General features: G+C 36.5%; 1 protein-coding gene across 1 annotated transcript in view; it reads right to left on the bottom strand.

Moving 5' to 3' along the window:
• The window catches only part of LOC107654457 (SRC kinase signaling inhibitor 1-like), a 61897-nt gene that overhangs the window by 10839 nt on the left and 25723 nt on the right, over positions 1 to 25335 (bottom strand). The window contains exons 6-15 of the mRNA XM_016441527.1: positions 21899 to 22710; positions 19466 to 19558; positions 17297 to 17424; positions 16686 to 16706; positions 14315 to 14475; positions 7751 to 7926; positions 6909 to 7039; positions 6650 to 6797; positions 6243 to 6552; positions 3882 to 4295 (exon numbers count right to left, since the gene is read on the bottom strand). Coding sequence (XP_016297013.1) covers positions 3882 to 4295; positions 6243 to 6552; positions 6650 to 6797; positions 6909 to 7039; positions 7751 to 7926; positions 14315 to 14475; positions 16686 to 16706; positions 17297 to 17424; positions 19466 to 19558; positions 21899 to 22710 — 2394 coding nt within the window. The remainder of the gene's footprint in view (positions 1 to 3881; positions 4296 to 6242; positions 6553 to 6649; positions 6798 to 6908; positions 7040 to 7750; positions 7927 to 14314; positions 14476 to 16685; positions 16707 to 17296; positions 17425 to 19465; positions 19559 to 21898; positions 22711 to 25335) is intronic.

Here is a 25335-nt window from a genome sequence, read left to right on the forward strand (position 1 = left end):
TTTACTACTAATCACAGAACCGGCTTAACTGACAAAATGTGCATTACAATCGCGATTAATCGCATTCGATTAATCGTGCAGCTCTAGTTGAACCCCTGATGTCACATGGACTATTTTCTTACTTCTTACTCTTATGTCCTTACTACCTTTCTGGGTCTTGAACATGTCAGTTGCATTGCTGTCTATGCAGGGTCAGAAAGCTCTCGGATTTCATCAAAAATATCTTAATTTGTGTTCCGAAGATGAACAAAGGTTTTATGGGTTTAGAACGACATGAGGGTGAGTAATTAATGACAGAATTTTCATTTTTGGGTGAACTAACCCTTTAACTTGTGACTGAATCATTGAGTCAGTGAGCTGAGCTCGAGAGCGTGATTCGTGAACAAATCATTCAGACTAGTTTTGTGAAACGGATTAACTGATTCAAAGAAATAACGAAAAGAATTCTAAAGAATTAATTACAAACCAGCTATTCCTCTCATGAACTTACATTATTATTACTTTTAGTATTTAAAAATATTCTGGAATTAGACGACTTGGAATATGGACTACATTTATGTTATCTTTAATGCTTTTGCATACTTTTTGAATCTTGAAAGTTTTGGTCCCCAGTCATATTACTTCATGAAAAAGAGCATAGTAAAACAAAACGTCTCCTCCTTTGTTCCTCAGAAGAAAGTCATATGGTTTTGGAACGACATGAGGGTAAGTAAATGATGATAGAACATTAATTTTTAGGTGAACTATTCCTTTAAAGATCACAGAGCTTTGCTTCTGTGCTCACTTAAAAATGTAAAAACAGCAAAATTAAAAATTCTGGGCAAGAGCTACCACACTGCAATATCAAACCACTTTTAGCTTCAGTGGAAGAAATTAGAAATTGGGCATTTCAACACAAAACAGTCATGCACTGGCAAGTGCACACACACACACACAATGTACAGTATGTGGTGATTGTGTAGTTGTGATCGTGCTCACTGTGATGTGGGAATATCAAAGAGCATCCTTGGTCTTTAGTTTGAGTGCAGTGAGTTTTCTTTGTCTATATTGGAGTATGACTAACATTTTAGAGGGAAAAATATAGATTCATGTGTGTGCATGAGTGTACAACAGCAGTCCACACTAGCTCGCAGCAGGGGTTGTTACCTGTCCAGACGAGGACACATGGGGCAACAGCTGTAAACTAGAGGGAGGAGGATATTTCCTGGGAGAGGGCAGGGGCAGAGTCAAATGTCGCTCAAAGAGCTGAGCGTCAGGGAGATTGAAGAGAATGAATGAAAAATATGGGATGCACAATATCAGTTCAGACCATGACATTTCAGGATTTCCCATGAAAAGCTCTAAAGACTCTGAAACTCAATCATTTAGGTTATGCACATTCACATACTGTACAGAATTGTAAATCCCATAATTTATTAAATCAAATTTACACCAAATGACATTATAATTTGACGGAACATCAGAAATGACATGCTGCACCTTTAAACAATGTTTAGAGATCAGCTATTTCTGTTCATGAATGTGTATGTAGAGTGCGGGTGTTACAGAGTTATGGGTTTGTTTTGAGATGCAGCTTGTGAGCCTCATTAGGTTTAAGAGGGAGGTGGGTATGGTGTCACTGCAGCAGTGCCCAGATCTCCACAGGTCTCCACAGGGTTTCCAACAGAGACATGCAGTGGGGATGGAGGACAAGAGACATCTGCTTGCTTTCCCTGTCATCCACTCAACCAAGACAACAAAATCTGTCTGCTTGTTGGTGTTAATGAGCCTTGTAATTTGTGTGCCATGTTTATGTGTGTGTGTGTGTGTGTGTGTGTGTTGCTGGCCTGAAGCAGGTCAAGGAAGCCTAAAATCAACACCAACACAGCTCAAGCAGTGTCAGTCAGGAGAAATGCACTGTTATGGCCCCATGGTAAAATGATAATATGTAAATGGAGACAGCTGGGGAGAGAGGTTAGAATTTTTAATTGTGCATCAATTAAACAAATATAAAAAAGATTTGAAGCATGTTCTGAAGTAGGACTGGGTAAAATTAATTATTTAAGGTTTGTTGTTTAAAATAATACAAATTGAACTGAAATGAACTGATTAAAAGTACAATCTTTAAAAATAACAATAATAATTTCCCCATAGATTATATATATACACTACTGTCAAAAGGTTTAGGGTCAGTAAGATGTATTTTTTTCATTCAGCAAGGATGCAGTCTATTACATTATATGACATTTTGTGACATTTACATGTTACAATAATGTATTTCAAATAAATGCTGTTTTTTTTTTACTTTAATATTTTTTTTTTCAAAATTGATGATAATAACAAATGTTTCTTAAGCAGCAAATCAGCATAATACAATGATTTCTGAATCTGAAGGACCGGAGTAATGACTGCTGAAATTATATTTTGAAATCTATTAAAATAGTTATTTTAAATAACAGTTTTATCAATAAATAGTTATTAAATAATATTTTATAATATTTCACAATATTGCAGTATTAAAGTATTTATAATCAAATAAACACAGCCTTAGAGAGCATTAGAGACTTCTTTCAAAAACATTAAAACTTTTGAACAACAGTGTATATATATAATATAATATAAAATATTAAATGAAATTTAAATTAATTATAGAATTTACAAAGACTGATTATTAATAATGTGTACTGCTTTTAGAAATATCCAGTGTGTGTTGTAGGTATGACAGAACATCAGTATTACAGCAGGTACTGTATATGAATTTCTTTGAATTTCCTTAAATTCTAATTTGAATTACAGTTCTGCATCCTTTAAATTCAGTTGAAATTCTGGAATAGAATTAGTATGTAGAAGGCATTCCCAATTCAATTTGAGTGGTGCATGACCCTACTCTGAAGTTGCTAATGCATCTAGAGATAAAGTATATGGGTAAGTGAGATGGCATATATTAGATGTTATGGTTGTTGATTCTATGTACAGTTAAATTAGACACAAACGGTATCCCACAATATACTCACCAGTGCCTAACTAACAGCACTTTAGATCAGTACAGCACACAACATTGTCAAACCACTCATTTGAGCTTTATAGTTCATGAGCCAAAGAGCACAGACAGAAATTCAGATCTCCTGCCTGCTAATGTGTGCTTAATGAATGAGCGAACCCGCCAACTGGTAGAAGCCACCAATGTGTATGAGTGTGTGTGTGTGTGTGTGTGTGTGTGTGTGTGTGTGTGAGAATGTAATTGCACAGCTAAATAAATATAAAAAACATTTATTTATTTGTTTGTTTTTCTTTGAAATAATTAAATAAATAATATATATAAATATTCTAAAATATAAACATTAATTTATTAGTTACAAATTAATAAATAATTATATAAATATTTAAAAATACTAATATTTTTTTATTTATATGGTTGAATGAATGAATGAATCATGTAAAATTAATTATGGCGGTTTTGACTGACATGATAACAGAATTCCAGAAAATAATAACTAAAAGGCTGCAAAAGTACAGAATATATCCCATTGTAATGTAATGACTGAATCTTAATTAAAAGTAAACACAAGAGAAATTAACACCTAGAACCATCTTAATCTTTCTCAGTCTCTCTCAGATTCACCTGTGACCGACAGTTGATTTATTACCATAGGAACAACTGAGGTGATAGAGTAAACATCAACCATGACTAACACACCCACAAACACAGGCGGCTTTTATGAGATGCCTGACATTTTTGAGACCCTGCACTCAAATAAAAGTGATTTAGTGTGTTACCCTGACTCCTCTGACTGCTCTTTCAGTAACAGCTTGCATATAAATGTTTGAGAAAGTTTGCATGCATAAACACACACATGCAAAATCATCAGTGTGTGGGTGTCATTCTGAATGTCACCAGTCACCTTTATACTCTTTCCAGGAATGATCATCTCTCCGCTGCGTGTAGTCAGGCCAGGGGAGGAGGGGAAACTCCGGCGGGGAGGTGGAGGAGGGGGGGATTTTGAGGGCTTCTCCGTTCGATACCTCGCCACCGTCAGTTCATCCGAGCCTCGTCTGGATCCGCTGTCTTTACTGGAAAGTTTATTCTGAGGTTTATTAGGCTTGTGTTCAGGTGTGGCATTGGTGCTAGATGGACTCTGGCTCTGGTTTTGGTTTTGAATCTGGTTCTGAGCAGGTTTGATCTGCTTGGCAGCAAAGTCCAAGTCAGGAATGGCCTTCATGAGCTCAGCCTGAGTCTCCTCCAACAGTCGATTAATGTCCTGAGCACTGTACTGTGTTAGACTGGCTCTCTTCTCTTCCCAATCCCGCTCTGCTGCCTGAGGAGACATACAGATTACATTTTACAAGATCATCAGTGCTTCAAAACAGCTAGTAAAGAAGCTGAACTGTTAAAGCCTATTCACACAAAGTCCGACTTTTCAACTCTAAACACATTCACAACAAGATTTCAAAAGGAAGAAATATGCACATGTGCACTATTATTCAAATTTTGAGGACGATAAGATTTTTTGTGTGTGTGTGTGTTTGATAGAAGTCTCTTACATTTACCAAGACTGCATTTGTTCAATTAAACATCCAGTAAAAACAGTAAAATTAGTTAGTTTTCTATTTGAATATATTTTAAAATGTTGTGATGCAAAGCTGAATTTTCAGCATCATTACTCCAGTCTTCAGTGTCACATGATCTTTCAGAAATCATTATAATATGCTGATTTGCTGCTCAAGAAACATTTATTTTATTAATGATGAAAATAGTTCATGCTTTTTTCATGATTCTTTGATGAATAATTAACACTTCAGCCGTTAGGGTACACTTGGTCTGATGTGACTCCTCAGGTGTAATACATGTGCTCACCTCTAGCTCAGCTGCTAACTTCTCCTCGTTGCCCTCCTCTCGCTCTCCACCAGCGATGGTCGGAGGGGTGGAGGCCGGTCGGGGGACTTCAGATATACTCCTCCTCAGCTTAACGTGTGGCTTCTGAGATTCAGTCTCCTCTGATTCTGATTTCTGTTTATATACACAAAGACAAATGGACAAATCTGTATATACAATATGCATTTTTTTAAAAAGGGGACTTATTTCAAAAGAAAAAAAATCATGCTTATATAAATATATATATATATATATATATATATATAAACATTTTCTCTTTTGAAATATGTTTGATGTAATGTAATGGAGACATTGTCTATGTATCGACATAAACAGATTATAATATGCTGATTTGCTGCTCAAGAAACATTTATTTTATTAATGATGAAAATAGTTCATGCTTTTTTCATGATTCTTTGATGAATAGAAAGCAAATAAAAAGCTTTTTTTTTTTTAAATGGAAATGGTTTGTAACGCTATAAATGTTCTTAGTCTCCTCTGATTCTGATTTCTGTTTATATACACAAAGACAAATGGACAAATCTGTATATACAATATGCATTTTTTTAAAAAGGGGACTTATTTCAAAAGAAAAAAAATCATGCTTATATAAATATATATATATATATATATATATATATAAACATTTTCTCTTTTGAAATATGTTTGATGTAATGTAATGGAGACATTGTCTATGTATCGACATAAACAGATTTAGATATTTCTGGACGCTTAAGTTACACTTAATGTTCAATTAAACATCCAGTAAAAACAGTAAAATTAGTTAGTTTTCTATTTGAATATATTTTAAAATGTTGTGATGCAAAGCTGAATTTTCAGCATCATTACTCCAGTCTTCAGTGTCACATGATCTTTCAGAAATCATTATAATATGCTGATTTGCTGCTCAAGAAACATTTATTTTATTAATGATGAAAATAGTTCATGCTTTTTTCATGATTCTTTGATGAATAGAAAGCAAATAAAAAGCTTTTTTTTTTTTAAATGGAAATGGTTTGTAACGCTATAAATGTTCTTAATGTCACCTTTAATCAATTTGATCCTTGGAGAATAAAGCATTCATTTCTTTTGAAAAAAAAAAACCTTATTGACCTCAAACTTTTGAACGGTTGTTTATCTTTATGAACTTTATTACTGCCACTTTTGCATAATAAGTATTTTAAATGGTTGATTAATCAACTGTCATTCTTTTTAGCAACACAAATTTTCCAAGGTTAATTTCTAATTTAAAAATATACCTTCATACTATTGTCTAATTTAATGACGTCAGACCTTTACATATTAAAACAACATTACTAAATAAAAAAAGGTATTGCTATTGTATACATTTAGACAAATGATTTCTTTCATTTTAAATCTCATTCCTCACCAGTCTCACTTCCACGGATGAGGCCTTATCAGACCCTCCTCGACCTCCCAGCTCGCCCAGCTCTCGCCCCTTCAACGAGCCCACCATCCCATGAGAATCTTTCTCACGCTGTGCACTAGAAGGGTTCGAGTGGCTGTGGCCTTGACCAGAGTGAGGGCTCCAGTTAGCCAGGCTGGTCTCATTGAGGTTTAGCGGTGGACTGGTTGGAATATTAAAGTCTGTGTTCTTCCTGTACTCATCCCCTCCTCCGAGTTTAGGAAAGGGGCTGGAATACTCATCCTGGGTCTTCCACACTCCTTCATTCACCTGCCTGATTAAACCATAAAACAGCACTCACAATAATGAAGAGTAAATTACATTTGAGACGTGCGGCTAGACAAGGAATGATTAAATAAGTGTTTGTCTACCTCCTCAGCGTGGTGAGAGTGTCTGTGATAGATCTGCAGCGTTTAAGCAGAGCGTCCAGTCTGTGTGGCTCCTCTTTCAGGAATTTCACCGCTTCCACTTCCACTCGCAACACCACTCGCATTTTACTCTGGAGCCCCGGGAACTGATCTGAACGAGAGAGACAAAGAGAAAAACAGACGGGCAGAGAAGTGAACAACTCTCTTCTCAAACTGAGGTTCAAGTGTCTGGCTGTGAAGGACAGAAAAGTGTCTGTCTCACTCTTCAGCTCGGTGAGAGTCTCTCCCAGTTTCCTCAGCAGCGAGCTTTTCTCCTCCAGCTCCTGCACTGTCACATGTCGGTGACTGACAGACATCTCCTTCTTGATTTCCTCCACTGACTTTTCCAGATCACTGTCAAGAGCAAACACCCACTCATTAGCTTCATTACATATTGATTGTTTCAGAAAGAACATATTAATTGACGCTGTGTTATTACACAGAAGGGAATCTTGCACGTTTTGATGTTTCTGACATTTAAAAGTTCAAAAATGTAGCACGAGATGCGTGTGAAAATCCCAAGCCCGCCTCCCTGCGCTGTGGCGTCGGCACGCATTTGAATAAGTGTCAGTGCAGCAGGGTGTATTAGCACTAAACGACTGAGACACAGTCGGAGTGTTTACACGCGAAATCCAATTTAACCACGTCAAATAAATCCACCCCCCACAAAATGGTTTGTTACAAACAGCGTCCCGTTAATAATTGAATCACATCAGCTGGCTGTTAGCTATACTTAATAACTGCTATCAATGAAAAGCAACACGACTGATCTGGCAGCGAGTTGAAGAGGCGGATTTAGTCACCCTGCTGCTTTTAATTGGAAGAAAATAAATCAATGAGATGCTGTCCGTTGTTTGTACAGGCTAACGCTGAGGTGCGGGTCTGCAGGTCTTTAACTGAGACTGTTTATGCCTCATTGTTATGCATTTATTCACTTTCGAGTTGATGAGAACCTGTGCAATAAAACTAACTGGGAAATAATTTTTTTTCAACATTATGCAGCAGTGTCACTAAGCTAGTGCCTCAGACTGCATTATTATCGCACATATTGTGTGCGAGACGCACTGCAGTTGCTGTATGATGAGTTCCTCCTCGTTCAGGTATTTGAGTCTCTCCTCTTCCACTAGGAGGCGCTGTCTCTGGAGAGGGTCTTCCTGTTTTCTCAGCGCATCTGATAGACGCAGACTCAGCTCTGCCTCGGTCCTCTTCAGTAGACTGCGCATGGAGTCCTGGTTCTGCAACTACACACAAATACAAACCAATTAAAGTCAGTGTAAAGGCAATTTAGAGAACTGGTTCTAAACACATTATAAATGTTAGAAATGTATTGCTGAAAACACGTTACAACGACTAGCTAGCTATGCCTTTGTCACGTAAACGCATATTATAAACATGTATGGCTGTGTAAATCCAATTAAGCTGCTAGAGGGAACATTTTCATGGGAAAATTTCTGAGTGAAAATTGTTTCATAGCTATTTTTTTCAGTGTATCATTATTAAACCAGAGGGCCAGGGCCCACTAGTGGTCCTCATCAAATTTCCAAGGGAGCCAAAGAACGACTTTAAAATTAAAGGGAAATAAATTTATATATATCTCAAATTAACATTTCGGAATAATCCAACTCCAGTTGAGAAATAAAAAATGCATAAAACATAAACTATTACATAAATATCTAATAACTAAAAATCATATTTTATCTTATTTCACTGAAGAACATATAGAATAATTGTTCATTTAATATTTCAATGCTTTCAGTGTCTGTTAATAAAGTTTTAAGCAGATTTTTTATAATTACAGTAGAAATACTGGAAATATTTACCAACATGGGGGAGGGGTGTTAAAATATTGTGTTGGACAGCAGAGGCTTTCGGTCAAAAAAATTGAGAACCACTGCTTGAGGTGATTTATATAACGCAGGACATGTTACTTGATCAGCCTCCTATGGTGTTTCTAGAACAATATTCCCAACAACCAATCGCAGCCCTTCTATGTTCAGCATTAATCTATGAACGATTGTTAAGCATTACAGTCGTCAGACGTTTCAGGTGTATCAGTGTGGGAGCGTTTTACAGAGGGTCCACTGTCACAATCCATCACAACACAGCCATCAGATGACTCATATATGTATCCATATTTAACATTGACCTGTCTTTGACCATATGCAGCTGTCATCTTGAATGTGAAGGTATAATATTATAGACTTGACTTTGATAGTGTGTGCATATATACCGTATGATGGATCACATTAGTTTAAGGTCTCTTGAATGCCCTAATGTGAATGCGCATCCATGTCCTTGAGTTTATTTTCTAGTATTTTCAATTTGTGCATGTTGAAGGTTGTGTGGGAGTTGGAATACCAGATATCACCATAATTTTGTGATGTGTAAGCGCTCTGCAGACAATGTTTGTTTGCCCTGAGAGAAAAACAGTGGACTTTGTCACTTGTATAGCGCCGATAATGAGAAAAGTGTGTAACCACTGTGTTTTTGCACACTCTACGTTTGTGTGTACGATGCGATTTTAGTGTCATTTGGTGGTAGTTCCTCCTCAAGCTGAATTATTTATGAGTCTCATGCATTATTCAACATATCCATGTCTCCTAGGTAACGGGATGAGGGCAGGGGCCGTGTCTCCAGCTCTGGCATTCAGGCAGGTAATAGTCTAACTCAGCAATCTGCAGTTGTCATGACACCAGCGGCTTGGCTCTCGACACCAAAGCAATTGACACCAATCTCGCCGTCCCCACGCGACATGCTCAGACTGTTGCAACATCCCCTCTACAATTATTCATGATATTGTACAATGCATTATAAGGTGCATTACAATGCATTAAAACTACTTTTATAATGCATTATACATAAAGGCTTTAAGTAGTGTAAAAACATTTTGCAAAACAACTCTTTCCCAAGCAGGTTGCTTTCAGGTTTGCTTTTAAGTTCACTTCTCTAGCAAAATTATCTTGTTTTAAGTACTAGTAGATACTTACATATACTGTACGTATTATGCTTAAAGGGGTCATATGATGCAATTTCAAATTTTCCTTTCTCTTTGGAGTGTTACAAGCTGTTCGTGCATAGATAAGGTCCCTAAAGATGCAAAGACTAAAGTCTCAAACCCAAAGAGATATTTTATGGAGGACTGTTTCCTGAACCCGCAGAGTATCCTACAATGCGTCTGTGCAAAAAGGCTGTTTCTATAAAGTGGGGCAGTTCCAACTTTGCAAGGACAGTCTGGCACTTCTGACCAGATGTAGCCTGCTGTGTCTCTGCATCTTCTGACCAGTAAGTATTAAGCCTGTAAGTAAGTTTTCATATTTAAAGGATTTGCCACTGACGATTCAAACGCGAGTTTTGGGCAGTGTAGAGTAGCACTTGTTGTTTGTCATTTCTCCGATCACAAATGCAGACATGGTTTTATGTTTACGCGGCGCGATGCAACGCAACGCGTAAAAAGACAGTATAAGTCATTATAATCCATAATTATGTCCCCACTGGATGCAACAAATGCCTCGTTTGTAATGGGTTTTATTGGTGTTGTCTCATCGTGCCGGGACACGGCATCACAGTATGGTAAGGGGCGTAACATTTCCGTCACACGCTTGAGGTATTCAGCCAATCACAACGCACTGGATAGCTGGCCAATCAGCGTACACCTCGCTTTTCAGACCGATGAGCTTTGTAAAAATCGACGCGTTTCAGAAAGGCGGGGCATAGAGGAGAAACAATAATGTACAGTATGTGGAAAATAATGTTTTTTTAACCTTAAACCGCATAAACACATTTCATTACACCAAATACACAACATAATGTTATTTTTATCAACGTCATATGACCCCTTTAATATATACTATATATTTTATTTCATAATTAAGAATATTTTATATTTTATAATTATTTGTTCGTTTTTTGCAGTATTGGATTGTCTTTCTTTTGCAAATGCAGACTCTTTACAGCTGCAGGGTTTATATTATGTAATAAGGACTACAATTTTTCATCTTCCATATATTGAAATCTAAATCTTTTAGAAAATTCCATATGGAAATAAATGGTTTTAGGTGTTTGAACACGAAGAACCATTGTGTAGGAAATAACAAAGGAATATTTAAGATTTTGCACTCTTTCTAGGTCACTAATTGAATAAGCAAATTAATCATGTGAACTCCTTTGTATAAAAGTTCAAATTTCCTTGCTTCCATTGAGAGAAACAGACGTCTCTCTAAAAGCTTCCTTTCCTGTTTTTCTCTGTTTATTCAGAGAGTTCACGGTAGAGATGCGGGTGTTCACTCATGAATCACACCGGTAGCTATCATTCCACAGTCAATTTTTATTAAAGCACTGCTGATTGAAAAGCTAACTTGATTTGGGGCAGGCTTCCTCTCTCTCTCTCTTCATCTATGTATCCCTGCTGGCCCATACCATCTCATCATTGAGCATGATATTAAGAGTTATTGCCTGCCCTGCTATAGGAGTGAATCACACACAGCAGCAGCCGGAAAATTAATGACTAGTTGAACACATGTTCACTTACACATAAATACACTCATACACATACACTTAGATATACTTATACACAGTAGTGTAATAAATACAGCATTCCCACATTTTTTGATCAATGAATTTCTATGGCTTCCCAAAAACTTTCCAGTCATGGTTCATGGTTCTTTTTTTATATATACACACAATGTGTGTCTACTGTTCAAAAGTATGGGGTCAGTAAGATTTTAAAGGTTTTTGAAAGAAACCTCTTATGCTCACCAAGGCTGCCTTTATTTAATCAAAAATTCAGTAAAATTTTAATATTGTAATACACAATTTAAAACAACTTTCTATTATAATATATTACATTATATATTTTTCTATTATAACATATTTTAAAAATGTTATTTATTCCTATGTTGGCAACACTAAATATTCAGCAGGCATTACTCCAGTCTTCACGATCCTTCAGAAATCATTATAATATGCTGATTTGCTGCTCAAGAAGCATTTCTTATTATCAATGTGTCAAACAGTTGTTGCTGTTTAATATTTCTGTGGCAACTGTTTTACATTTTTTCAGGATTATTTGATGAATAGAAAGTTCAAAATAACAGCATTTTTGTTAAATAGAAATGCATCCATGCTGGATAAAAATAAATGTAAATAAATATTTAAAAAAAATCTCTTTCTATATATAGACTATGTTCTATTCGTAAATTGTAAGACTTGTAACATTCTGTCCAGGGACTATGGTTGAAAAATAATGTTAATGTACAATGTCCCTGTTAAGTAAAAAAAAATAATAAAAAATAAATAAATTTTAAATATATATAATCTATTTTTTCTTTTTTATTTATTCATGCTTCGTTTTGAAATATTTAATGAGTTAAAATTGCTCTTGGTGAGTGCAATCCATATAATATTATTCTTAGAAATCATGGATGACTGGAAAAGTCATGAAGATTCATTGCTGCGAGATCCCTGTTTGTAGACACCGCACTCACAAAGAGAAATGTCTGATGCAATTTTATAGCTGAGCATAGCTAGAAAAAATTATTTTCCACTGTAAAAATTTCCTTGACTTTTTGAGGCTAGAAAAAATAATAGAAAAATTCCCTCGCATTTCCAGGTGTTGCATGACTGTGGGAACTCTGTAAATACAGAAAGGAAAGCGTATGACAGACACACAACCCAATAGGATCTGTCAGACTGTTAGTGTGCCGTCTCCTCTCTGCTGGCTTTCAGCCCTCCCTAAAGCTCCCTCCACATCCTTCCTTTCTCTCCTCCTTCACACATTCACCAACACCAACATTTCCCTTTATCATACTCCTGCTCAACATGTCACCATGATAATCTGACAGCTGGCTGTACAAGACATTTTTTAAGACATTTAAGACATTTTGCCCCATTCAGACATCAGATTCTATATCCATCCTGCTCGTCAGAGACGACTGCTGTCTTGAGATAGTTGGTCCATATCTAAAAAATCTGACATTTTGACATACGTTTCTGACTGATACAGTATCTGAATGTTCCCTGTTCCCCATAGAGGTAACTTATCAAACATCACTCTTCTTCCGCTTTTCTGTCTGTTTCTCTGTATTTCTGCCCAACTTAACACACACAGGTACAGAACACCAGCATTTCAATATAAACTTTCTGTAATGTAAAAAGTAAGTGATTTTGAATCCAAAATTGTCAGTGTCTATCTTTTGCAAATATGTATTAAAATCATCAGTAACACAATCAAAAATGTTAAAAAACGTTCAAATAGGTTTGATTTTACCATCAAGTCCTCTGGTTTGGAGGTTGAAGTGTGTAACGCATGCAAACTTTCCATACTGAACTCTAAACATGACCAAGATCGATGCATTTCACTGAACACCATCAGGACAGGGAGCAACAAATCTGCCGTAAATACCAGGTGAGGCCATTCAGCACGTCCTCTTTGTTTTTCGCTGCTGTGTGTAAATAAATTAGACTGTGAGATATTGTGAAGACTACAAATCGGCACTGCTGTTCCTGCCGTCTGTGCCTTCTGTATCACCTTCTGTATCACCTCCTTAAATCGTCCTCCCTGCCAGCAGGCAAACATCTAGATGGCTTGCAGTGTTAGGTGTTAGCATTGTTCAGTTGATTCTGACTGGTTGACACTTATTCCAATATGGCTATGAGGTATTTCCAGGTCTGCGAATAGTGTTTTACACTTAACCAATGTCTAGCACATGTACAAGTGATTTCCATGGTATAAGTGGAATAACTGACACTGAACTGCCTTAAGAATTAATATTTGAATACACATCTAAAGAGTAACAGGTAATTGGCTTCGCATCATGCTGCATTTCGACCTCAGGTATGCATTAAATTTTTCAATATTTCAGGGGTCTGTTGTCAGTTATTCCTTACTTTGAGACGGAGGTCTTACAATAATGACAATGTCTGACCTTCCAACTGTGCCAGTAGTGTGCGTTTCTATGACTGAAACTAAGCAAAAATACAGCTATCATAATTCACAGTTATCAGATGAAAGCAATTTGGAGCAGTATTTTGTGTAATGTGTGATCATTTGCACTGATGCTGTGAGTGTTGTTGTCAATCGAAAAGTGACACCTTTCTAAGTAGGAGCGAAATTACAAAGTTTTGAGCATCAAAAAACATTTGTGTCCTCAACATTTAACTAAATTGAGCTGAATAATGACACTATTGTCTTTTGTAAAGCTGCTTACAGCTGAAATTGAATTCGTTTCATCAGGAATTCTGCAGTATTAAAACTATTATTTTCCTGTTTATTCCTTTGAAGCCGCTTTTTGACAGTCTGTATTATACAAAGCACTCTATAAATAAATGTGATTTAACTTGAACTCCCTGAAAGCTAAATGCCACAATCAGTCAATCAGAACAACTTTGAAGTTTGATTTAAAGTTTCATAACCAGTTATGTGGAGCAGTCCCAATGAGATTACTACCTAGAGCGACGTGTCGAAACCAAATAGAAACCAAGCAAGTGACAAATTGTTGATGGTCACCCATGGTAAGGACAAAAACTCAGATTAACATGGAAGAGATGTGATTTATCACATGCCGCTTTATCACGTCATGCCTGTTCAGTTACCTGCTGTGTGTCAAGATGCACGAGATTGTAATGTCTTACCTGCATTTTACGGAGCTGTGCGAGCTGCTTGCGCAGATCGGTGGCGTTCTGTTGTAGGTCGTGCAGGTGAAGATGCATCTGTAGCCTGGAGACGGTGGAAGCCTGAGAGCCTCCAGATGAAGGCGGAGGCATCAGTGCCAGCGGGGCAGATGGAGTCAGCGCTAATAACCACAACACAGGACAAAGATTTGACACTGTCAGCTCGAAAGACGCACTCAATCAAATACAAATTATTTTGCACTTACCCATCTACACCTGCATTGTTTAGTCCTGCTCCTGGAGATCGACCTTACAACAGAGTTTATGCTGCTTCCAAGTTACAACGAATGTGTTTAAAATTTTAACACAAACAAAGTCATATTTAATATTCAGAAATGCAGGATAATGCTGGATTCAAGTCCACCTGGGAAGCTCTTACAGCCAAGTTAGGCAGTTGCTTTTAGGATATACTGCATAACACATTCTAGTTGAAAACACAATATCCAAAATGGAACAAGATCAAAAGCTCTTTGTTTCCTGTTTTATCAGTAGATATAAATTAATGCACCTGCATCACTTTTACACTACTTATATGCATGGAATTTAACAAACAATTAATATATTTGCATAAAGAAAACAGTTATGAGTGTGTAGCTTTATATTGGTAATAATTACAAAATCATTCACTCTCATGTGCTGCAGATTAGCACATTCAAAAATTTGGGCTTGGTGATTAGTGGTGACTTGGTGACTCTTCTCATTATCACCAAAGCTGCATTTATTTGATTAAACAGTAATATTGTTACATACTATGATGGCAAAGCTGAATTTGCTGCATCATTACACCAGTGTCACATTATCTTTCAGAAATCCTTCTGATATGCTGATGTTGTGCTGCTTAATATTTTTCTGGAAACTCCTGGTAAATATGACTTTGCTTGGTTATTAATGAGCACAAAGCTCATGATTGTGATATTTCTGACCTGAAGATTGCTTAAGCCCAGACTTTCCAAGTTGAGGTCAGGTCGATTAAAGAATTACGGCAGATTGTTTTTTTATCATAAGCTGTGAATGTTGATGGTGCAGTATAGTAGCCTATGTACAGATTCTGTGTGTAATGTTAGAGAACAATAAATATAAAGCTTGCCTGAAAACACTAGTCATTTAGTTGGTTTACGAGGAGACCAAAGTACTGTACATTTCTAATGATTCTCCATGAAAGCATGGAGTGATAAAACACACCAATAAATACACAATTACACACCTAATGTTCATTATTGCTCTTTATTTTGTTTTATTAGCTCTAAAAGCTTTCTGTCTTAGTCGGTAAGTAAAAAATCAAGAGAAAGAAATATGAAACTGCCCTGCGAGTCTATTTTATTCTGAGCAAAATCACTTCATAATGTCATAATTATGATTTCCGAACTTTTAAGGACGAACTTCCCAGGAGGATTTGAACACAGTATTAGTTCCAGCCATGTTTCAACACACCTGGCTGTAAATTCAATCAAGTGACCTTGACTAGCTGGATCAGGTGTGTTTGATTAGGATTGAGGCTAAACTCTGCGGAAAGGAAGCTCACCAGAAACCAGATCAAGGACTTTTGCTCTACACCCATCCTTTGTGTTTTCAGACAGAGGTACACTAACCCACACACACACACAAAGCGTGTTGTCACCTCCAGAACCCATTCAGGAACATGCTGTTAGTGAGGAATACAGAGATACCAGCACTCTCCAGTCAGTCGTTTTTAACAAAAGGGTACATGTACTGATTCCCCAAGATTCAGGAAATGTGAAAATCAACACATCCTCCCCACACTTCATTTTCAGCGTGTGAATGTGTTAAGTTTAGGAGTGAAAACAGACTGAGGGAGAGCAGATCTAGTGCAGACAGGCCACAAAGGAGAGATACAATAGAAAACTACAGTGGGATCAGGCATTAAAGGGATAGTCCACCCCAAAAAATGAAACTTCTGTCGTTTCTATCATTTATTCACCCTCATGTTGTTTCAAACCTGTAAGAGTTTCTTGCTTCCATTGAACACAAAAGAAGATATTTTGAAGAATGTGAATAATCAAACAGTTGATGGTAGCCATTGACTTCCATAGCATTTTAACCATACTATGGAAATCAATGGCTACTGTACCATCAAATGTTTGACCAACATCCTTCAAAATACCTTATTTTGTGCTCAACAGAAGAAAGAAACTCTTACAGGTTTGACTGGTTTTACTGGGGCTAAGTAAATGATGACAGAATTTTCATTTTTGGGTGGACTATCTTTTTAAATAAACAGAAGGATCACATTTTCGTATATATAAAAACAAACACGCCCACTACATACACCAGGAAAGACAAATTAAATATGAGAGAGCAGAGACAAGGCTACCTTTCTTCTTCAGCCGGCCAGCTGTAACATACATTAGAAGCTTTCAGCTGGCAGTTAACTAAATAACCGTAATGAAGTAAAGAAACAGAGTGCTGAATTGGACTTTTCGTGGATCAGATTCAAAAGGGGAAACTAGGACTCATGGGAAACTCTCTCGATGGCCCTTTACTGAGGTGAGAGTCGACTTAGACTCACCTCTCTTAACCGTGAAGAACCTTCAAAGACAAATCTAGCAAATCAAAACCCTGGCTGCAGCCTTTGAAGGCTTGGCCACTGATGAAGACGCTCTCTGAGGACACCCGTTACGGATTTGAGAAGGAACAAAACTGAAAACTAACAAAAAAAGGAGCACTGAGCAATATCCGTGAAAACATCAAGGTTGTTCTGACAAAGAAGAACAAAGGAGTGAAAACAAGGTAGGGTCCTTCATTCAAGTGCACTCTGATGAAGATTCATGTCTGGTTGTTTTAATATGTCAAAGGCCTGTTTGAGATCAGCAGTTTTTAAACTTGGGCCAGCCTGATCTACTAAGAACATGATATTTTAGACATTAGCTTTACAGCCTGCCTCACTACTGCTCTGGAAAACCATAAAGAAGTAGCTGGACTCACTTCCTGTGGCGGAGCCGTCGCTGGTGGATTCGGTCTTCTTGCTGGAAGAGAAAGGGAAGGGCCGTGAAAAGTCCGCCCCCTGGTCCGGAGGGCAGCCCGCCATCATGCAGAGACGCAGCAGGCCGCATCTGAGGATCATACAGCCATGATACTACTACTGTACTACAGCACCTATTACTACACTGACACTACACTACTCTAACACGACGACTACACTAGCCTTCTCTATGGCTAACAAAAGGTTTTGCTATCTATCTTGTTTTATGCTACTGTTATTGCGCTTTTACTATTTCCACACATTACAATTTCTTTGAGTAACACAGCTTTATTTAATCTATAAAACAATTGTGTTAAACATGTACACTGCTGTTCAAAAATTTGGAGTCAATAAGATTTTTTTTTTTTAAAGAAATTATTACTTTTATTCAGTAAGGAATCCTGAAAAAAAACAGTTTCCAGCATTAATAGTAATAAGAACTGTTTCTTGACCAGCAAATCACCATATTATATTGATTTGACACTGAAGACTAGAGTAACGACTGCTGAAAATTCAGCTTTGCATCACTGGAATAAATTACATTTCAAAATATATTTAAATAGAGGAGTTGTTTTTAATTTGTAATAATATTTCACAATATTACTGTTATTACTGCACTCTAAAAAACGCTGGGTTGTTTCAACCCAACTTTGGGTCAAATATGGACTAAACCAGCTGTTGGGTTAAATTTTTAAATTAAAGTTTTAACCCAAACGTTGGGTTAGTCCATATTTGACCCAAAGTTGGGTTGAAACAATCCAGCATTTTTTAGAGTGGTATTTCTTACTTATTGTTATTACTGAATCAAATAAATGCACTCTTGGTGAGCATAAGAGACTTCATTCTAACACATTAAACAATTTTAGCAACCCCAAACTTTTGAATAGTGGTGTATTAGAACTGAACTATACAACCCAACATTATACTATTCTTCATTCTGACCCATTCTATCTATTCTACCTATTTTTTTATAATCCAAAACAATTTAAACACTATGCTTAACCACAAGTCACTGGCTTTAATAACATCTAAAGGTCAGCAATGAACTCTCACTTAAAAGTATCTTTAAGGCCTATTTACACCAGGGTAAATTATGAGCACAAATTTCAGCGCTATAGGATTTTAACACCAAAATGCACAGATTTGCACTGTGATTATCTGACTTTTTTGCTTTTTTGTTCATACACTAAAAAAAAAAAAAACTCTCTAATCAACAGGATTTACATCAGGCATTTCTAACTCTAACTCAACCTAATCTGAATTAAACACCCTACTTATACAATAATCTTATAATCTCTTCTCAATGCTTTCTTCAAAACTCTCTTTTTGAGATTAGAATCTAATTATTATTCATTTCCTTTCATAAAATAGTTGATGTGAATGACTTGTCACATCGAATATGAATGATAATAAATGTCAAGCAACATCAAAGCATCGGGTACAAAGAGACTCATGGCCATCGCAGGACAAAAAAGACCACCAGCACACACAAGTTCAATACAAGCACTTACAGTCAGCAAGTGAAGACATTTTTGCAAGCTTATGAAACATAAGAAAAGGCAATGGCTATATAGCAAACAAGAGAACACAGGATATTACCGCATGATAGCAAAATGGAACCATGATAACAACAGTGAGCATGTGTGCAATGGTTGAATGTATTGTGTAAAACTGTTTTTTAGTGTCAAGGACACTGTACATGGTACACAGTCTTAAGTACAGATGTTTTCCATACACAAGAGAGCGCACAACACACACTCACTACTGCTTTAGTTCAATGCTAACAAACAACAGGCTGCTTCTATAAATTATGCGATTACTGTAAATTATGTATTTAACATTGCATGTGAAAACTTATCAAACTATACAAAAAATGAACAACAAAATGCCATTTATTTCTCCATATAATGTTATTTCTCCATAAAATATGTTGAACTGTGAACTCACACAGTTACTGTGTACCATGTACAATGGTCTTTACGTGTCAAATGCTTATTGTGACTGACTTATCAGAAGCCTGTATGAGTGAGATGGCTTTTATAGGTAGGTTGTCAATGTAAGTGAGCATCTGATTGGCACTGGTTCCATGTAAATGGATCATAGATGGCTCTGTGGATGTATTCATGTCTTACGTGCTGTCACTGTCTGGTGCTCGGGTTAGGACGCTCTGAACCAGTCCAGTCAGACTGGCTATCTGCTTCTCCATTGCCTCCATACGATCCCTGCTAACGAGACAGAGACAGAAAATGTATAAGTGTAAACTTTTTTTAACATACATTTCCCAGGGTTTTTTGCTTAAATTTTCTCTTAAACACTGTTACAGTAGTAGATGTTCCATTACTGGCAGTCATATCTGTTCAAAGACAGCAACATTTCCCCTAACAGTGGATTGTCTAGGGCAGGGGTGTTCAATCCAGGTCCTGGAGAGCCAACGTCCTGAAGACTTTAGCTCCAACTTGTCCCAGTCCTGAAGACCTTGATTACTTTGGTTCAGGTTTGTTTAACTGGGCTAAACTCTGCAGGATAGTGGCCCTTCAAGAGCAGGATGTGACACCCCTGGCCTAGGGGCATCACTCAAGATCTCTCAATAATGAAGTGCCAGTGCCCGGGCACAGGTTTAATTTTCTAGTGAGTAGGTGTAGCTTCCCTTACCAAAAAGTAGTATACTTCAAGTTTATTTTATTAAGTATACTTAAGTAAAGTTCAAGTATATTTTAAGTATACTTTATGTAGTAATATATATTTGTTATATGAATATCTGAACATACAAAACACCAAAAGAAAGAACAGGGTATCTGCTTGTAAACAAAAACATTTTATTCTAGCTTCATGCATTCTTTTTTTAAACACTTAAATGTGGGTAAGTTTCATAAAAAAAAGAAAAAAAAAGAAATAAACAACATTTTGAACAAAAAGCTGAAAAAAAGACTATGAATTGGATTCAGAACGATAATCAAAACGTAGATAGAGTCGATCAACACCCCAAAGCTTTACAGTCATTATTACCTCTTCATTGGTCGACATTACATCAACTTTACACAGTTTTGATGCTGTTTTATGTCTGATGATCGTGTTAGACTACATGTTGAAGCATCTGTTGTTTCGGTTTCTTCTTCACTTGTGTTTTTTGGAAATTCTGTACAGAAAATGTGTACTAGTGCCCCCTACCGTATAACAATGAAAACACGGATTCTAGGAACACAAGTATAGCTCAAATATATTTAGAATTTTTCTAAGTAGGCTATAAGTCAAGTATACTTAAATGTCATTTTAAGTATATTTCTGAGAAGTATATAAAGTCCATTTCTGAGAAGTACATAAAAAGTAGACTAAAAGTATACTTTCCTATTTTTTAGTTTAAAAGAAGTATACTAATAGCACACTTGAATAAACTTATTTTTCATAAGGGTTAGCACAGAGTAAAAACTGTTTAGCTGTTAGATCAATCTGTTTGGAAGAAAACTGAGTAAGAAGAATCCAGTATCTTAAAAAAATGTGCCACAACATCCCAGAAAATCCCAATGAAAAGACAATGCCAAAAATAAATCCGATAAAGACAAACAAGATAAAGCAAACGAGACATTAAAAAGCTTGTTTAAATCATGTGCCAACTTTGCCAAGTTCTTATAAATGTACTATATATATTAATGTTTTATATATTTAAGATTTTGGAAAAAAATCAAAGGTTTTAGTTTAAAGACTAATGAATTATGCATATGGTGCAACCATGACGTAAACAACAATAACATATGCTCCTAAATGATTACTTTCAAAAAAGTTATTTAAATATACAGTATACTGTATATAGATAAGAAATTGTTGAATAAAGTCTTTATCTTTGTTTTCTTTGCGCATAAAAAATATTCTCGTAGCGTCATAAAATTAAAGGTCTTTGCACACTGAGTCCGAAATTCTTGTCCAAAATATAAATTAAAATATTAAATATAAAAATAAATAAAATAAATAAAAAATAAATCCGACCTCCCGTTGTGTCAATCACGTTTACACACTCCGAAACTTTCATCCGTCATAAAAAAATTCTGATCAGGTTAGATTTTCTACGTTTTCGCATCCGTAGCAAGCATTTTGATAGGAAAGGATGACGAATATGAAAAAAAGAAAGAAAAAAAAAACGCATACGAAAATTTCGGACTCCGTGTGCAAGGACCTTAAGGCTGAACCACTGATGTCACATGGACTATTTTAACTATGTCCTTACTACCTTTCTGGGCCTTGAACGTGTCAGCTGTATTGCTGTCTATGCAGGATCAGAAAGCTCTCAGATTTCATCAAAAATATCTTAATTTGTGTTCTGAAGATGAACTTACAGGATTGGAACGACATGAGGGGTAGTAATTAATGACATAATTTTCATTTTTGGGTAAACTATCCCTTTAATAAGGATTTCTTTCTAGCATTTGCATATTATTAAATGCTGTTTATTAATTGATGTTAAGAGTGTGCAGACTGACGTTCCGTTCTTGTCCATGAAAATGTGTGTTTGTCAATGAAAAAGTAAATAAATAACCTCACATGAATGTACATGTACTTTTGCTAGTGCTCACCGTGTGTCCGTCTCGCCCCCAGATAATGACGACCCAAATCCAGGTCCCTTACTCCCATCTCCTAGGGGTTCAGAACTGGAGCTGGGTCTGGACTTCGGACTCTCCACAAACACCGAAGAGGAAGCCGAGTCTTTGCGGAAGGTGGTTCTCACAGGTGACCCTCGGCTGGGAGACCCAGTGAACGAATCCCTGTCCCTCAGCTGCACGTCGGGAATCTTCTGTGGGGAGGAAGGCGGCAGACGAAAGCCCATGCCGAGCGTGGAGCTGCTGTAGGTATCGGAGTATAGAGAACCTCCAGGCTTATACAGGCTGTCCTCCAGGTCGCTTTGAAGCGCCGCAGCTGAGTATGTACTGAGAGACCGCACCGACCCTCTGCGGTACAGACCTCCTGACACCGGGAAGCCGAAGGGGTCGGCAATGGTGGCCAGGGACTGAGTAGAAGCGATACTAAGCCGACCCTCGTGCATCAAGCTGTACGGATCAGCATAAAGACCTTCATTCTTTAGGAGGACCATGCCTTTACCAGACATCTCCTCGTCGGGTTTGACATCACGCCGCTCCAGGATGGCCGAGGAGGAGGGGGTTAGGCCTTGAGCCTGTCCGTGAGAGGGCGAAGGGTGGTGGGAGTGGGACGGATGCTGGGGACCCTGTGAGTGAGGGTGACCCGGACCAGCGAAAGAGGGGGGCCGACCTCCGCTGTAGGAGAGACGAGATCGAGAAGGAGAGCTGGAGGAGGGCGAGGCAGTGGAGGAAGGGAGAGTGTTGAGGCGACGGGTAGGTGATGAGTCCCGGGATGAGTAAACCATCTCTCTCTAAAATAAAACAGAGAAAATTAATTTTCATATTCATTTTATGAATATATCACTCTGAGTAATTTATTTGAATAATCTGTGTCCAAGTCATAGAAGAAAAAAGTTTTAATGCATGAATGCATAATGCATACATGATTAATAATATATAATGAATATAATAATAAATACAATACTAATTTTGATACGAATACAAAAATAAATTTGATAAATGAAATCAATTTGATATCACAACACTTATTTACCTCAAAATAATAGTGAACTGTCATTTTAAAGGGATAGTTTACCTTCAGTTGCTGGTCCCCATTGACTTCCATAGTATGGGTAAGAAAAACAAAGAAAACACTAATGGGGACCAACTGAAGGTGAACTATCCCTTTAAATTACATAATGAAGAGGAAGTGATGTCATCTGTGTTTTTAGAAATTGGCAAGTTCTACTCTAATTTAACATTTAGATTTTTCTTTGCTTTTTTTTCGTGCTTAACAAGATTTGTCCAAAAAAAAAAAAAACTAACAAAAAAAACCAACAAATATTACTTTTTTTTCTAAAAGAGTTAGTTTTCTATTATTTATACTGTAAACGCAGACTAATTCAAGATTTTTAAAAATCATTTACATTCAGATGGTACAATACAATTTTATTTGTCTGGTAGAATGTTTAAAATCCTACAGAAATCTAATGTAAAAAAAATTGAAAAGCCACCAATTCAACAGAATAATTTAGTTCCATTCATAGTTAGGAGTGTTAAAGTGGATATTTGCCAAAAATCACTCAAAAGTGAAAATGAGTTGCTGACGAATCAAACATCTCAAAGCAAGAGCAATCCTCTGAGGTTTAGGACAAAAACCAAGAGCAGAGCTCTAGACTCATTGCCCCATTCTCTCCTTCTCTCACTCTTTCTTTTCATGGGTCTGTAATTCAACTCCGGGGAGCTCCATTCACCCTATTCACTCCTTTCACCCAGGCTAGCTAAAGCTACTGGCATAACATTGGATTACATGACACTGTATTCAGATTTCACCAGCGCTTCTGAGTGAGCGCATATACTTTACTAAGCTACAACGAGTAGAAGGAAGAGCTTTTAAACTCTCCATTCACAAACACCAGGAAACCCACACTCATCTAATAGATCCTTTTTTCTGCCTTGTTGCATCTCAGTATCTTTCCATTCTCTTCATTCTCACCTCTCCTTTGCTACATCCTGCATATCATTCTAAAAATGTTATATCTGCTTGTCACTTTACTTGCATTTATTCCACAGCTTGTTTTGTTTTATTTTAAGGCACTCATCCATCTTTTCTTTATATTTTTTGTTTCTTTTCCCCTCTTCGTCTCTGTTCCCTTTTGTTCCCCACATCTGAGAGTAGTCAAAACTTACTCAAACTTACTGAAGCATTACAGGGATATAGCTTGTTAGCCTGCGTACAATGGACACACTGATGTAAATTCAAGTACACACTCCAGGGAGCAGTTGACATGTTCTGTCTAGAGTTCTGTTGATGATAGAGAAATGGGCTTTATATATTCACTCAAACACACAAACAGTGAAGGGCTGTAGAGTTTCAACTCGAGTGGCAATTTGAACAAATTCAAAGTGGTCAAAAGGTGCAATGAGCTCTTATTTTATTTAAAATATGAAAGCAGCAATTAACCTAAAAAAAACTAAAGTTCCAATTTAGTGTATAGAATTTTTGTACAGTGTTAATTTAAAAAAAAAGAAAACTGAAAAAAAAAACCCTGCACAATCACTCTCTCTATCCCTCACACACACACACACACACACACACATTGCATAAACACATAAGATGGGAATCGTAAGTAATGAAACCAGGGGAATATTTTCAAACCGGGTCCTAGGGTTCTGTAAGTAAGTGCTAGGAGGTCGTATTTTCGGACTAGCAAAGTGCACATAATTAATTACATGTTTCAGTTGATTTTTAACACATTAAAAATAATATTATTACTGTTTTATTCTATCTAATCAGAAATCATGAAATTAATCAGAATTATTAAATCCTATGGACAGTTTAAATGTTATACATTTTACATTAATAGTGGGTAGAAAAAAATACTCTTGCAACTTAAAGTAAATATTCTGCAGATAATATTTTAAATATTTAATTTTCAAAAATGTAAATGTTTTTAAATTTATGAAAAATAAAACATTTAATTTTAGAAACATGTTGTCTTTGTAATACCACACCTATAAATAAATGAATAAATAAATAAATATATATATATATATATATATAGCTGCCTTTATATCTTATGACACAGTCCTACACAGGGGATCATCATATTTTGTAGTCCTTGGCATAATACAGTTTGAAAACCCCTGAATTAAGTGACTAACAATTATTGGTCTTAAATATATACTAAATAATCGAAACATAAACAATAGCACCTTTTGCTACAACAAAAATCTGTTGTGGATGTGAACCTTTAGCATACAAATCTTTAGCATCTTATTATCATACAAGCAACCAGTCAGTAATTAATTACACTGATTTAAGTCTAAATGAGTGAAAGCCCATTCTGCTTTCCCAACTCTGTCAACACTCTAAACACACACACACACACACACACACACACACACACACACACACACACACATACAAACATGAG

Source organism: Sinocyclocheilus anshuiensis, unplaced genomic scaffold (assembly GCF_001515605.1).
Source record: "Sinocyclocheilus anshuiensis isolate Anshui unplaced genomic scaffold, SAMN03320099.WGS_v1.1 scaffold419, whole genome shotgun sequence".
In the NCBI taxonomy this organism is placed as follows: domain Eukaryota; kingdom Metazoa; phylum Chordata; class Actinopteri; order Cypriniformes; family Cyprinidae; genus Sinocyclocheilus; species Sinocyclocheilus anshuiensis.